The 14,280-nt window shown below is 39.4% G+C and overlaps 1 protein-coding gene across 1 annotated transcript in view; it reads right to left on the bottom strand.

Moving 5' to 3' along the window:
- The window catches only part of ITGBL1 (integrin subunit beta like 1), a gene marked incomplete at its 5' end in the record, with an annotated part of 148,562 nt that overhangs the window by 3,761 nt on the left and 130,521 nt on the right, over positions 1-14,280 (bottom strand). The window contains one exon of the mRNA XM_084290278.1: positions 3,277-3,423. Within this exon, the coding sequence (XP_084146404.1) occupies positions 3,277-3,423 (147 nt within the window). The remainder of the gene's footprint in view (positions 1-3,276; positions 3,424-14,280) is intronic.

Here is a 14,280-nt window from a genome sequence, read left to right as displayed (position 1 = left end):
AAGCTAAAAGGTACTGACAGCCGAAAATAGTGATGAATAGTATGAGAGTTTTAGTGAAATTAAAATAGTTAGTAAAATCATGGCATTGTAAGAAACCTGAAGTGATTCTGCATAAGCAAACACTGATGGATGTTCACAATGTTTTAAAACTATTTTGCAGAAGATACAGGAAATTTAATGCCAAATCAAGCAAGAAAGATCAGGCTTCACAACGTAAAATCTGTTAGGGAGAATGAATGTATCAAGTCTTTTCCCTGAACAGGGCATGCTGCTCTGGGAGCCTCCTCAGTTTAATTAAAATGAGTCTAATGAGTTGCGGGGTGTTCCCTGGGATGCCGGCCAGATCCTCTTGGATGAGATTTGGCTCATTACTTAGCCTGCGTGTCCTGCACCATTACAGTAGCCATCTGCAGCCCTACATTTACTGCCAGGGAGGCAGCAGTATAGTGGGTGTTGCTGTTTTCCTTGGGAAGAGCTTTTACTACAGGTGGCACAATCAGTAAGCCAAGATTCTGAAAACAGCCTAGGAATGTGGATGTCCAACTTTGCTTATATTTACAGAGTGTAATTTTCTACAAGTGTGCAGCAGTTACCTGCTGAAAACCATGACTCCTTAGACAATTAAAACCAACACAGAAACTCAAGCTCCCTCAATCCATTATAGCACTTGCATACCTTGGCTAGGTTTCCAGCAAAGATGGAAATAACAAACACTGCATTCTCATTAGTGCACAGGTTCTGAATTCTCTGTTATTGGACCAGTAATTATTGCTTAATGCACTGAAACAGGAAGAGCCATTTTTTATTTTTGGCCTCTAGACATTGCCAGTCACACTAGCTATGAACAACATTTTAAAGTATGGGCACCCAGTAAGACATATGTTCCAGGCATATTTAAGCATCAAGAATAGATATACCTAAATAATAAATAATAAATAAATAATAATAATAATAATAATAATAATGATAGAGAGAAAAAAAGTTTTGAGAAACTTGTCTGTCTTTGCCTGTAATCCCCTTCCTGCTCAGAGAAGATGCATGAGGTAGCAGTCTCCTCCTCACAACTGAATCCTTATGGCTATGAAAGTGCCGCCCGCTTTAGCCTACCACAGCTGGAAAGTTGAAGTAGGTTTGGGATCCCACCCAAAGGTGGAAAAGTGCCCAGTAATCCTTATTTAGGTGGACTAGATCAACCCTTCCATTCACTAAATGCCTCTCCTGTCCTCCACAGGAAACACAGGCACCATCAATAAAGGAAACAGATTGCTCCCCAAGTCTGAAGTACTGAAGGAAAAAAAAATCAGTGCCTAACATTAGAACTTGTCTAAGCACTGCAATTTGCCTCTTGCATGTTCATTGGCTACATACCACTGCAAATTATCTTCCATAGATACTTCTCTGCTGGAGCAGGCACTTGCATATGCCCAGCTGTTTCCACAATAAAGTTGTTCTAGCATTTCATTTGGCAGAACAATGTTACATTGACTGTCCTGAGGGACACTTTCCATCACACTGGAAGCTTTGCTGTGCTTAGAGGCCAAAGAAACTTAAGAAAAAAAATCCCACCAGTGTTCATGAATATGGATTTAGGGCCAGGTTTGCAATTCCCATGATTCAACAGTGCACTAAAACAGTAGAGAACCTGGGCCTTTGGAGCCTCCATTCTTGCAGCCAAGTTTAAAAGCACTGTTTGCATGTAGCTGGGCATAACTTAGAGCAATTTTCAGACTGCTCCAGCCTACATCAGTGACCAGATCCCAAACCACTCCCCAGGCAGCCTAGCAAACAGGGGGAAAAAAATCCTTGATGTCTCTGCAAATTCCTACCAGATGATCTGCTACCACAGCCTCAAGTTTATTTTGTAGCCCTGATATATGTGCTCAAAGTTACTTGCTGACAGAGCAAAACCCACGGGCTGGAAAAAATAGCTCCAAGCCATCCTTACAGAAAGATGGCAGATAGATAATACAAATATTTTAAATTTCAAGATCATTTTTCATGTTTACATTTATTTAGAATCCAATATGGTGTATTTTATTGATTTTAAGCATGTTTGCTCACCTTCATGGTTTATACAAAGATTTGAAAGGAGACCAAGGCTATGAAGAGAAAAGTTAGCTTCTGCAGTAAAATGGAGTAACTCCCATTCTCTGGTAAGTCAGTATTCTATTTCATATACACTTATTTAAAGATAGCCATATCTTCTGGTAGCAACAGAGCAACAGTGCAACTTCCTCAGTTTCTATGGTTTTGCACCAGCTGTAGGAAAACCAAATGAAATGGTGCATTGGGGGGAATTCTGACAAGTAATAAAACAGATGGAAGAAGGTCAGGCTGAAAACCCCATATACATTTCCTTTGCATGGAAATAAAAGTTACCAGAAGGGACAACTGGAAATCTGCCTGATGTTCCTACTTGTTTTTTTCCAGCTTGCAGGTAAGATAATATCTTCCCCATGCAATGGATATATGGGCAGAGGAAATGTCACATCCATGTCCAGGTGCATTCTATCCTCCAAATACTCCCACCACCTATTTTCTGTCTCTTCACTTTTAGACCTTTTATATAAAAAACAGATAGCTTGCACTATGGGGGAGCGAAAAAACCCTCTTTCCAGTAATGCAATGTCCAAGCTTGAAAGACTGCAAGGTAAAAATCTCAGAGAACAATTTCAGTTAATTATGAATATTTTCTAAATTTTATTTATCCCTCTGGCATTTTCTTTTATAACTGAACCGAAGCTGATGCAACCATCTGAATAAAAAGCAGAAAATGAGAGAGTCTGTGGGGCTCTGTCATGGAGGCTGACAATGTCTACCCCTCTTTTGCTGCTGTGCTGCGGGAGGGAGGTTAACCATATCAAATGTTGCTGCTAAACACACTCCCCCACTTACTGTTGTCTGAGATATTAGATTTGCCATCTTGTCCACCACAGTGTTATCCTGTCCCTCTGATTGAATGGAGCACCAACATTTAGATTATAATGTACAGCTGCTCGACACAGAGCGTCAGATAAACACATACAGGAAATTATCTGCTATTAACAAATTGCATAGGAGACCAACACTGTTAAGCATGCACGGCTGTGGTGGGTGTTGACAAAATGGATGTAAGTGCATTACAGAGCTGAATGTAACATCCTTTTAATAAAACGTGCCTTTTAAAGAAAGGGTTACTAAACAACAACCCACTGCCACACACATTAGTCTGCCAGAATGTGATCATTTTCTTCTGCCAGGGCACTGCCATAGGGTAGCTCAGCTGCAAGTTCTTACCTTTCCCCGAGCATAATACACCATCCTCTGACTCGCAAAGACTTCTGCTCTCCTCTTCTGTCATGTTGCATTTCCTTGAATGCTGGCAAAGCTTTCCAAACCACCCATTCTGGCAAATGCATCGGCCGCAGGAGCAGATGCCATGGCCTGTAATGACACCAAGGTAGGTTATGAGCAAAACAAGCAGAAAACAGTGACATACTGAATAGCATAGGTATGGCTCACCGCCTCCAGATCTTTTTCCATTTCTTTCCTACATGCTGAAAATCTTCCCTCATCCTGAAAGCTAAGCGTCAACTCAGCATTATAGGATACTCCATAATCCACAACCTACTGAAGACAGACACAACCCCTTCCCTCCCATGTCTTTTATTCTGCAGCCCCATATTAAAATTTCAATTGCATATACCATGCTATCACCTGAAGAAGCAGACCCCAGCTCAGGGCTGACTGAAGTGCAGCACACAGCAGAGCAGACAAGGGCTGTAAAAGCTGCAGTCTCCTCCAGCAGCCCATTACTGCTGGTTATCTGCTGTAGTGAGTGGAGCGGCTGATGTGCAAAGTCTGGACTCAGCATACTCTGCAATTACTATAGATTAACTCATGCAGAAATCTGATGGAGGATGAAGATCATTACACCAGGCTCTTGTGCACTTTCTAAAACTGGCTGTACCTAAAACCAGGGACCCTACAAATAGTTGCTCTCATCACCCTAACGAAATCCTTTTTCTCTTCTGCATCTCTTCTACACATACCCCTATCTCAGCTCAGAAGTTTAAAAAAAAGTTTGCCACTTTCAATCCTGATACTGTAATGAAATACTGAGGAAGAAGCAAGGAGGAGGAAGAGACCAGAGCATCCTCCAGAGCATATAACCATATGGCACCAAGGAAGGCCTTTGAAGAAGAAGGCAGATACAACTACTATGTGGGCACAGATAGACTTCAATTCCCAAATTGAGACAAGAAGCCTGAGTGAGAGGGAAAGTGGACAAGCAGAAGAAAAATATAGTAATGAGGACAGCTCTCAAAAGGTGTTTAATAACAAGGGGGGAATGAGGGTGAAATGAAAGGACAGAAAGAAAAGAGGGACTAGAAAACAAAACATAGAATGGAGGGTAAGTGGACAGAAAGATTGTGAAATCATAGTGGAAGAAGAAGTGATAACGACAAGTGAGGGAAAAGCCAAAGAAACCCTAGAACGTCATTCAAATACAGAGCCTAGATGGTATAATTGATTTTAGGAAAAAATATAGATAGATAGATAGATAGATAGATAGATAGATAGATAGATAGATAGATTTTTTGAGACTTATTTGTTTGAAGGGAAAAAAAATGTCAAACTAAGGTGAAAAGCTAGAAGAAGGAAAAAATATCAGCAAATGCAGACAGTACAGAAAAGTAAAATGGGAAAAAGAAGAAATGTCTCCCAACCAGCATTTCACTTTTCAACACAGATTTGTATTTCTCTGGAAAAATAAAATAAAATAAATCCTTAGCTGTTCAGTTTGCTGGGCTTAAAAGAAGCAAATTATATATACCACTGACTTTTGTCCTATCCCACCAGTTATGTAGGGCAATGGGAGTGGAAATGAAGGAACTGAGATAATCTGGGAGCTGGGAAGAAAGGAAAAAGCAAAAAGCAATAGGAGTATCTGGCAAAGCACTGAGCTGTAGGATGCAAAGAAGCAAACCAGCAATTTACTTTTCTGATTTGTGTTCTTCTGGTGAGGCAACACTGCAACTAGACTTTGTAAACCAGGAGGCGGTACTGATAGCAGTGCAAAAGAGAGACAAATCTTGTAGTTGCAGCAAGTAAAATTCCTTAAGGTTTTACTGATAGCCAAATACTTCACTAATTTAAAATAGAAAATACTGGAACCTTCAAAATCTTGGAGCTGTTCATATTTACAGCCATGTAAATGTCATTTTCATAGCCCAGATTGTGTATTGATTGCTCCTTATTTCTTTGGTCTGCTTACCTACAGAAATGTAAATGCTCAGTAACAATGACACAGCTTTATTATGAGAGTATTCTAGCCCACTTTTGCAACTGACATTCAGGAATTAAAAATTTACATATATGCATTTAACATATATCAAATACTATACATTGATAGCTATTAATAATAGACACTTGATGCTACTTTAGCTTCTGTGTTGGACTGGGAAACAACATCTATACCACAAACCAAAACACAAGACGAAGAAAACAAGCAGACATACTTTCCCATATGTTGCTTCCAGGTAGATGGCATACAATGGTCTACAAAAACTTACTATGGATAAGCTACTGTCAGAGCATTTTTATCTGCCTTGTTAATTCTTTTCCTAGCAACATACAGATTAGATTTAAGAATACATCAATTACTGAAGAGCAAAATGCTCAACTTGATTTAGGTGTTGGAAAATTATTTATGGAGATAGAAATACTTGTACTCATTTTAGCAAAGAATAGTAAGAAATCCATGCTTATTTAACCAAGGAAATAATTTTGCTTCATTCTTCTTCTACAGTCATTATGATTTAAAGCATGCACAGAATGGTCATGTCTGTAAAGCCTTCATGCAAGTCAAATAAAAAGGTAACAAATAATCCATTAATTTTCAGCAAATAAAACTTAAAATAATTTCCCACAATTTCCCACATAACATTGACGTGCTTTTTTTTTTTTTTTTTTTTTTGGGGGGTTTGACCCTCCCTTCTAGAGCCAGCTGGAACTGGCTGTGCACAACGCGGGGCAGTTTCTCATCTCACAGAGACCACTGTGCAATCACTACACCCAGTACAACCATATAAATCCCCAAAGCACAAAGAACTCTTTTGTCTTGAGGAGTCTAATTTACTCAAATAATATTTATTATATTATGAGGTGAGATGAGATGTGAGGTGAGGTGAGATGAGACAATGCTGGAATTACTGGAACAAGAATCATCAAAGACTTATCTACATCTCTCTCAATTAGATTTTCTCTCTACAATACATTCAGATGTCTCCTCCGACTTATTTGCAAATCTTTCAAGATGTTGGGCTTCCATTTCTGGTGGAAGAAGAAACCAAAGGGCAATAGTTTTCACTATTATGATGCTCTCTCTGTAGCCCCTGCTGCAAGCTTCCACCCTGCCCTGCTAGGTCCATTGCTACCCATGTCCAAAGGCACTAAGGCCAACTTTAGTCTGTCCTGGCTGCATGACCTACATCCTCATACTGAAGTTTTGTGAGACCTAATGGGCAGAGCCTGGGGGTGCTGGTGAGTGGTATATTTGCAGCCAGGAGACCCAGGCTGAATCATCAGTGCTACAGTGGAGGGGAGGCTGAGGCTTGTGGCAGCTCCTCAGGACTGTGGGGTCTCTGTGGAAGCCGTGGCAGCTGGCCTGTCCCCTCCTGGATGATGCCAGCTCGGGCAGCTGCAGCTCTTTGGGGGCCTGATCCACCTGGGTGGTGAGCATGCAAGTGCTTAGCCCAATGCTTGTTAATTCCTCACTGTCTTCCGCATATGCTAGCCTGTAAATAACTGCTTTATTTGGTCCAGTTATGTATATCCTACTTGCAGACAGTCTTTGCATTTGTCTAAAGATGGCTGAACAAGCCAATGAAAAAAAAAGGGCCAAAACATCATAACCATTGCTTTCAGTGAAATTCAATATTCAAATTATTTTGAAAGTGTCCCAGTTTCATTCCAATGAATCTCAGACTCTCAAAATAATGAACAACAGCAACAAAAAGCATGTAAGGTCCTTTTAGATCTGAAGATAATTCTCTTCATGGAGGAGTTTCAAATTCAAGAATAGAGCAATCACAGAAAAAGCAAAGGACAAAAGGAAAATCTCTAATTGGATGTGTAAAGTTCAGCCCAACTGAACTGGCTAACATGATGAAATACTGATTTAACTGTTCAGATCAAACAGATTTACTGGAAAGTGTTGGTCTATCATCAATTCAGACTTAACATAAAACACAAATTAAAATCACAAACAAGTTGCATGCTGCAATGGCTCTGAGACTATAAATCTTCATTCATAAAAATCAGTGTTAATGAACATTTAAATATGTAATAAGAATGTTTTAAACATTAATCTTCAGTAGAAAAAATAAGACTGATAGTGAGGCAAAGGAGAGGAAAAGATCATATTAAAAAAGCTGTCACTTTTTTTAGAATTATCAATAAATCCAATAACCACAAGATTTAAATGTGAAAGATGAATGCAGCGACAAAAAAAAAAAAAAAAAAGCTTAGACAGATTACTAGCAGAGGTAATTGGTAACCCCGATTGACCCAAATCAACTTAGACATTGAAATGAGTTATTTCTTACCATGCTTAGAAAGAAAATTGTATGGCTGAGGGGAACTTCAGTTCCAGAGAACACATGCAGTCAACTCCAAATGTTGTCAGACTCCACTAACTCTACTAGTTAGGAATGAGAAGTCTGTACAGCCAAAGCAAGAATGATGAAATAGATATTAACGAATATAAATAAAAATTTGGTTCTTTGGTTCTGAATAAAACTGACATAATAAAAACCAAAGAGATGCCAAAAAAATAATAACTGGATGAATAACAGATTTTAAAAGTGTTTTAGGAATATGAAAAATCTCAGCAGAATGCAAAATCCTCGATTTAGAATGAAACAGTAAATGAAACAAATATTTCTCAATATATTTAAATATAAACAGGATCTATTTTTTTATTACCCAAGAATAGTAAAGTATTTTCCATTATATTATTAACATAAAAGAATATTAAAAATCTTCTGTTGGGAGAAGTATTTCTAACCTGCCTGCATATACTAAAAGAGTTGATTTAAAAAAAAAGTACTTGATCATTTTTATTTTTATTGAATCTTGGAATGCCAGGAGAATGCCAGGAGACTGGAACAGCTGTGACAACTACAGTCAGAGAAACCTAACAAAAATCTGAAACAAAATACTGATTGTCTATTATTTTCATAATAGTTTGCTTAGTGTTGTCCAAGTCTAGTAAAGGTGGACTGTAGCTCCAGCTTGAGGAACGCAACAGACAGGTAACTCAACAGAAACATCCAGTGGAATGCTGCAGTGAAAAGATCTAATGCAATCCCCATATGCATGTAAGAGGAGAGAACTGAGTTGGAACAGAAGTGAGTAGAAACATTTAGAGCACTGATGAGATGGAAACTCACTGTGATAATCCATATTTCAAGAGATTTTGAAAAACTTGGAAAAGACCCAAAAAAGTTCCAAAGAAAGAATTCAAAAGACAGGCTTGTTGAAAGACCTTCAAAGATTTGTATCTGTAGCCTGGGAAGAAGAAAAAAAAAAAAAAAAAAAAAAAAAAACTACCACAGAAAGACAAAGCAAGAACTAGAGAGAAAAGCTGATACTGGCCAATTCATCTCAGAAATGAAACAGCAGTTATACCAGGATGATCATTATTGGAACAAACTTATTTGTGATGTTGACATAGGCTGCCCATCTCTTAGTCTTCAGAGCACAGATGGATGCCCTTCTCAGAGACAGGCTTTAGCTGCACAAAGTACACAGACTTCAACATAAGCGAAACCTGTGTATAGTGTAATGGCTGTAGTCTAATGACTCTGTATAGTCTAACATATAAAGTTCAACGTATAAGCCCCTTTTGGCCTTTGTGAATTAGTATCTATTAGTCAACTTAAATACTGATGCATTAGCAATTTATTTATTGCTCATTTCAACAGTAAGATTCAATTAGAAAGCTTATTCCAATCCTAAATCATGTTTTATGCTGTCTTAAAAGCTGAACAAGCTAAATTCTCTATGCATCTATGTGAAGTCTCACCTACACGAATGTCTGTGTGACCAGGACAGAAATCTGTAGTACATTTAAAAGAAAAAATATGAAATACTGAGCCAAGTAAAACCAACTGAATTTAATACAGAATACACCATGCACATTAGTACATGCACTGGCTACCTTTTGAATATATTTGTTGTTGCCCCTGGATGTGCCTCAGAGCTAGGATGATGCAGTTAAGAGCAAGGACATAGGCTTTGAATCGCTGACTCTCTACTTAGTGTTACCATATGGTCATTTGTACTTCCTTTTTTCAGCACCAGTTTTACCCTCTAAGCATGTGTTTGATTTTTTTTTTTCCCCAAGAGAATCATCTGCATTCATTTTTCAGTAACAAACGTCATCAAAATCTCTACTAAATAGCATAAAAATTCTAGTGAATTTTGTAACAAAGACTGGTACTTCAGATTTCTCAATCAAGAGAACTTAGTCCCCTGCTCTGAAGAGTTTACTATTGAAAAGATGGGGAAGAAAAAAAATAATGTTATTTGCACACAACAGGAACCAAAGAGAAATTATGAGTTCAGTTCAGATGCCTAGCACCATTTGACATAGCCTAAAATATCAAGGATTTCCTCATGGCAACTACACAGGTCTCCCTGTGTCCTTGTAGAGCCACACTGGAGTCAAGTAGGATAACTCTGGGCATTGGAAATCATACATAGTACCTGTGTTTGGAAAATTGAAGGCTTTCAACTGCCCCATATAGTAGGGAGTTGAATTCTTATTTCTGAACTTTCAGACCCGCCAGTTTCAAAAGCTGTCTGTGGTTGGAAGATAGGCTGGTATCATTTTTTCTTTCCTATTTGGTGTTCCTAAGCATTTTAGCTGTACTATGTCCTATATACTTCTGTTACCGTGAAGCAGTATTACTGCAAGAAATGAGGAAATTGTCTAACAGCAACTGCACTATAGTATTAAAAGTTAGCTTTGCTTAACGAAGCATATCATTAATCATAGCTTTCTCATTTTTATGGTTATGGCCTTACTGGTCTCCTAAGAACATGCCATCTGAAAATGTCATGTTTCTGCCTCACTGCACAGATGAGAGAATAAATGTCATTCATGATTTCTGCAGTATGGACCTAGAAACCTTCATTAAAAATAATTAACCATTTTTGTAGTATATCTTTACCATATAATAATGCATAGTTATCTTCCAAAAAAGGAAGTCAGCATGTACTCTGAATCAAATTACTTAGCCTGGCTCAATAGTAATGAAAAACTTATATTCAAAGAAGCATGGCAATCAGGGGCAATACCAGCCTTTTGAGAGGCAGTTCCTCCATTGCATGTCCTGGTAATGATTATGTGATCCTACAATCCTTCACTAATTTTAAGAACATGGTGTGAAAGTTTGTGTCTGTTGCAAGACTTTAAAACAGAAAGCTGGCAATTGTGGCTTTAAGTATATGTAGATTTTGTAAATCACAGGTGTTCCCTTGTTCTCTATCAATACATAGACTACTCTTAGAAATTTAAGATTGTTGTAAATGAATGAAAACGTTTAGGTAACCACCAGAAGAAACACCAGAATGAGGTTAAAAGCATGACCCCCACTGACAGCCAATAGCACATTCATAGCAGAAAAACCGATGAATGTATTATTTTGTCAAGACCACAAGGCCTTTACTCTAGTAAGAGCATGTCGTGATGACTCGATGTGAACAGAAGACTGTGCTCAACAAAAAAAGATGTCAAAGCAGCACATAGTATATGTCATTCCTTTCCTTTTGAGCCCAACAGGAGCAATATTGTCCTAGGAATGTGAAGACAACAAGCACCAGACTTGCCTAAAACTTAAGGAAGTAAAAGTAAGCAAAAACCTCAGTCAAGAGAATGGGTTCTAAAGCATATAAAAGACATGTCTAAAGACCATCAGCTTGTTGACAGTCAAGAAGAAAAGACCTAGCAAGGACTTGATGGCAAGTGGCTCTTGTTCATTTTCTGCATCACACTCAAGTGATCCTGGACAAACATTTAAATCCAGACATTTTGGTGCATGCAAATATGTGAGCATGAGGGTGTGAGATAATTAAATCAATGAGAGAATGTGTCTGAGTGGTGAAAATTAATTTACTTGGGGATTTTTTAAATACATGTATATATATATAACTTCTTCAATAAAGACTCATGTAGAGTTTTGCTTCACTGATTTCCTAATCTTAGAGGAGAAAGAGATGGGAAAGCAGACCTGAGTGAAGTGCTATTTATTACCTCAGCATTTTCTCCAAAGCACAGAGCAGCTCCTCCACTTTTACAAGGCTCCAAACTACAACCAGAATCCACAGAATTCACAGAATTCACAGAATTTTCTAGGTTGGAAGAGACCTCAAGATCATCGAGTCCAACCTCTGACCTAACGCTAACAGTCCCCACTAAACCATTTCCCTAAGCTCTACATCTAAACGTCTTTTGAAGACTTCCAGGGATGGTGACTCCACCACTTCCCTGGGCAGCCTGTTCCAGTGCCTCACAACCCTTTCAGTGAAGAAGTTCTTCCTAACATCTAACCTAAAACTCCCCTGGCTCAACTTAAGCCCATTCCCCCTCGTCCTGTCACCAGGCACGTGGGAGAACAGGCCAACCCCCACCTCGCTACAGCCTCCCTTGAGGTACCCATAGAGAGCGATAAGGTCGCCCCTGAGCCTCCTCTTCTCCAGGCTGAACAAGCCCAGCTCCCTCAGCCGCTCCTCGTAGGACTTGTTCTCCAGGCCCCTCACCAGCTTCGTCGCCCTTCTCTGCACCCGCTCAAGCACCTCGATGTCCTTCTTGTAGCGAGGGGCCCAAAACTGAACACAGTACTCGAGGTGCGGTCTCACCAGAGCTGAGTACAGGGGGACGATCACCTCCCTAGCCCTGCTGGTCACACTGTTCCTGATACAAGCCAGGATGCCGTTGGCCTTCTTGGCCACCTGAGCGCACTGCTGGCTCATATTCAGCCGACTATCCACCATCACTCCCAGGTCCTTCTCTGCCTGGCAGCTCTCCAACCATTCCTCTCCCACCCTGTAGCTCTGCTTGGGGTTATTGCGCCCCAGGTGCAGGACCCGGCACTTGGCCTTGTTGAACTTCATGCAGTTGACCTCAGCCCATCGGTGCAGCCTAACTAATCCCTAACTAATAAGCCTAAATGCATTGGTAAAAACAAACAAAGAAGATAGCTGCATTTACTCTTTGATGTGACAGGATGTGACACGCCAGTTATTCCATTACCCAATGTTATCACTATATTTTGATGTGCAGTGGCCAAAACAAAGAGTTAAGAAATCATCAAAGTCAATTTGCTTACTTGAAAACATATATATTAGGCTTCCCAAGGTATTCTATTGCCACCAGGCAAATATTTAACCTACCAGAGTGACCAGGGGTTTAGTTGTTTCTTAGTATGAATGACAGTACAAACTTCGATGACTGAATATGAAAAGGTCTCATCAAAGATGATTACCTAATTGGTGGCCCAGTATATAAAACCCAGACTGAAATACTGACACCAAACAGTATGGCAGCAACCCTAGAGCTATGTAAAGGTTTTGCTATGAGTTATAAGCTTCAATCTTTGCTAAACACCCCAGTAAAGCTTGTGTGGAGCTTCAACCAATATTTTTTTTTCTCATTTTCATCATAGGATTATTAAGCAGCACAATCTTGCACCTACTGGTGCACCTACATGGAGGACCCTGAAAGGCTTCTGTTTGTTTCCTTCAGTAGACGATGCTTTATTATGACAAGAATTCACAGCAAGGCCAATAACGATCCAAAGAACAAATCAAAATAAATGGAGTTCAGGGCTTTATCAGATCAATTTCAAATTGATCTTTACTGTTGTCCTGAATTCTTATTGCCTGCCTACCCTCAGTCCTGAAAGTGAGCAGAACATGTAGAACAGTCAGCTCAATGAGGTGGAGCAGCCAGCAGTGATATCACTGAAAAACATTACTGGACACAGTAGGGGAACAAATGACTCTTGTAAGCTCAGGACACATCTTCAGCTTGTAGCACAGCCATAACCTCAGAGGAGCGAAAGAAGTATCTCTCACCAGGACACAGGATATGCAAAGATTAAGCATTGTGTATATCAGTGACACAGCTGTGCCAAGAAAAAACTCATGCTGGCATACCTGTGATTCTCCAGTCATTTACATGTATGTGCTGCTGTTGGCACCAAAAGAATTTAATTTGCACATGAAAATATCAGAAACTGCGTAAAGTCAAAGAAAATACGGTGTAAAATATTTCTGAGAATCAGCAGTGCAATACATCAGGGCAAATCTTACATCATGGAAAGAAACTGAACTCCAGGGAACAGGTCCTTAGGTAGGTAGAACACACCAATCTCAAAAAAAAAAAAAAAAAGATGCATGAGAGACCTGCTCCAGACATAGAATATTAAGTCTCTGCAGAGGCATGGACAAAGGAAGGGGAATCTGTATGTTTTATCAGAAGGCTGTGGAATCTGTGCTGAGTCCTCGTGAAACTTCTGTCTTTGTGGAGAAGCAATGTCTCTATTCCTGGTACTGCAGTGATGGGCAGCTGAATTTTTAAGTGAATGACTCACTACAATCATGCAGAAACATGGTAATAAGGTCTCACTCGGTTGTACCCTAATTTATCATATCCTTCGCCTCATGTCTTTCTACCGTCGCATGGACAGCTGGTCTGGAAAGCAAGCTATTAATCAATCTCTGCTGGTCAGAGGAGGCCAGTAACAATTCTTATCCAAACGATTTAGGTTGTCATTCACATTTCTCATTTCAGCATGCATTTTATTTTGAAACACTGGTCCTCTTTCTGTGTACTTACAGGCACTCAATGCTCACTGTCAGACTCTGCACAGTCAGAGTCCAGCTTCTAATTCTCTGCAGCCAGAGTTACTACCAAGGGCTTATGGCCTGACAGTAATTGCCTAGGTAGTGACAGTGGTAGAAAAATAATAATGTAAAGAGAAGAAGGAAAGAGGAAGGAATAAGCAGTTCAGCCAGAGATTTAAGATGCTCAGGCTGAGATGAAGATTGGTAAACACAAAAGGGAGAGAGAGAGGTTTGTGCCATTAACACAAAATTAGTGGGAGTTCTTTAAATAGATAAATTGTGAAATGGGCATGAACACAAGGCTAGAATTTCCTAAAAGCGAGGAGATGAGAAATACCATATATCTAAAGAAACATTCAAAATGTTTTCAGAAATGATAGTTAA

Source organism: Netta rufina, assembly GCF_964035555.1.
Source record: "Netta rufina genome assembly, chromosome: 1".
Taxonomy (NCBI): domain Eukaryota; kingdom Metazoa; phylum Chordata; class Aves; order Anseriformes; family Anatidae; genus Netta; species Netta rufina.
The sequence above is the reverse complement of the archived record's forward strand: the minus strand, read 5'-3'. Positions and strand labels throughout refer to the sequence as shown.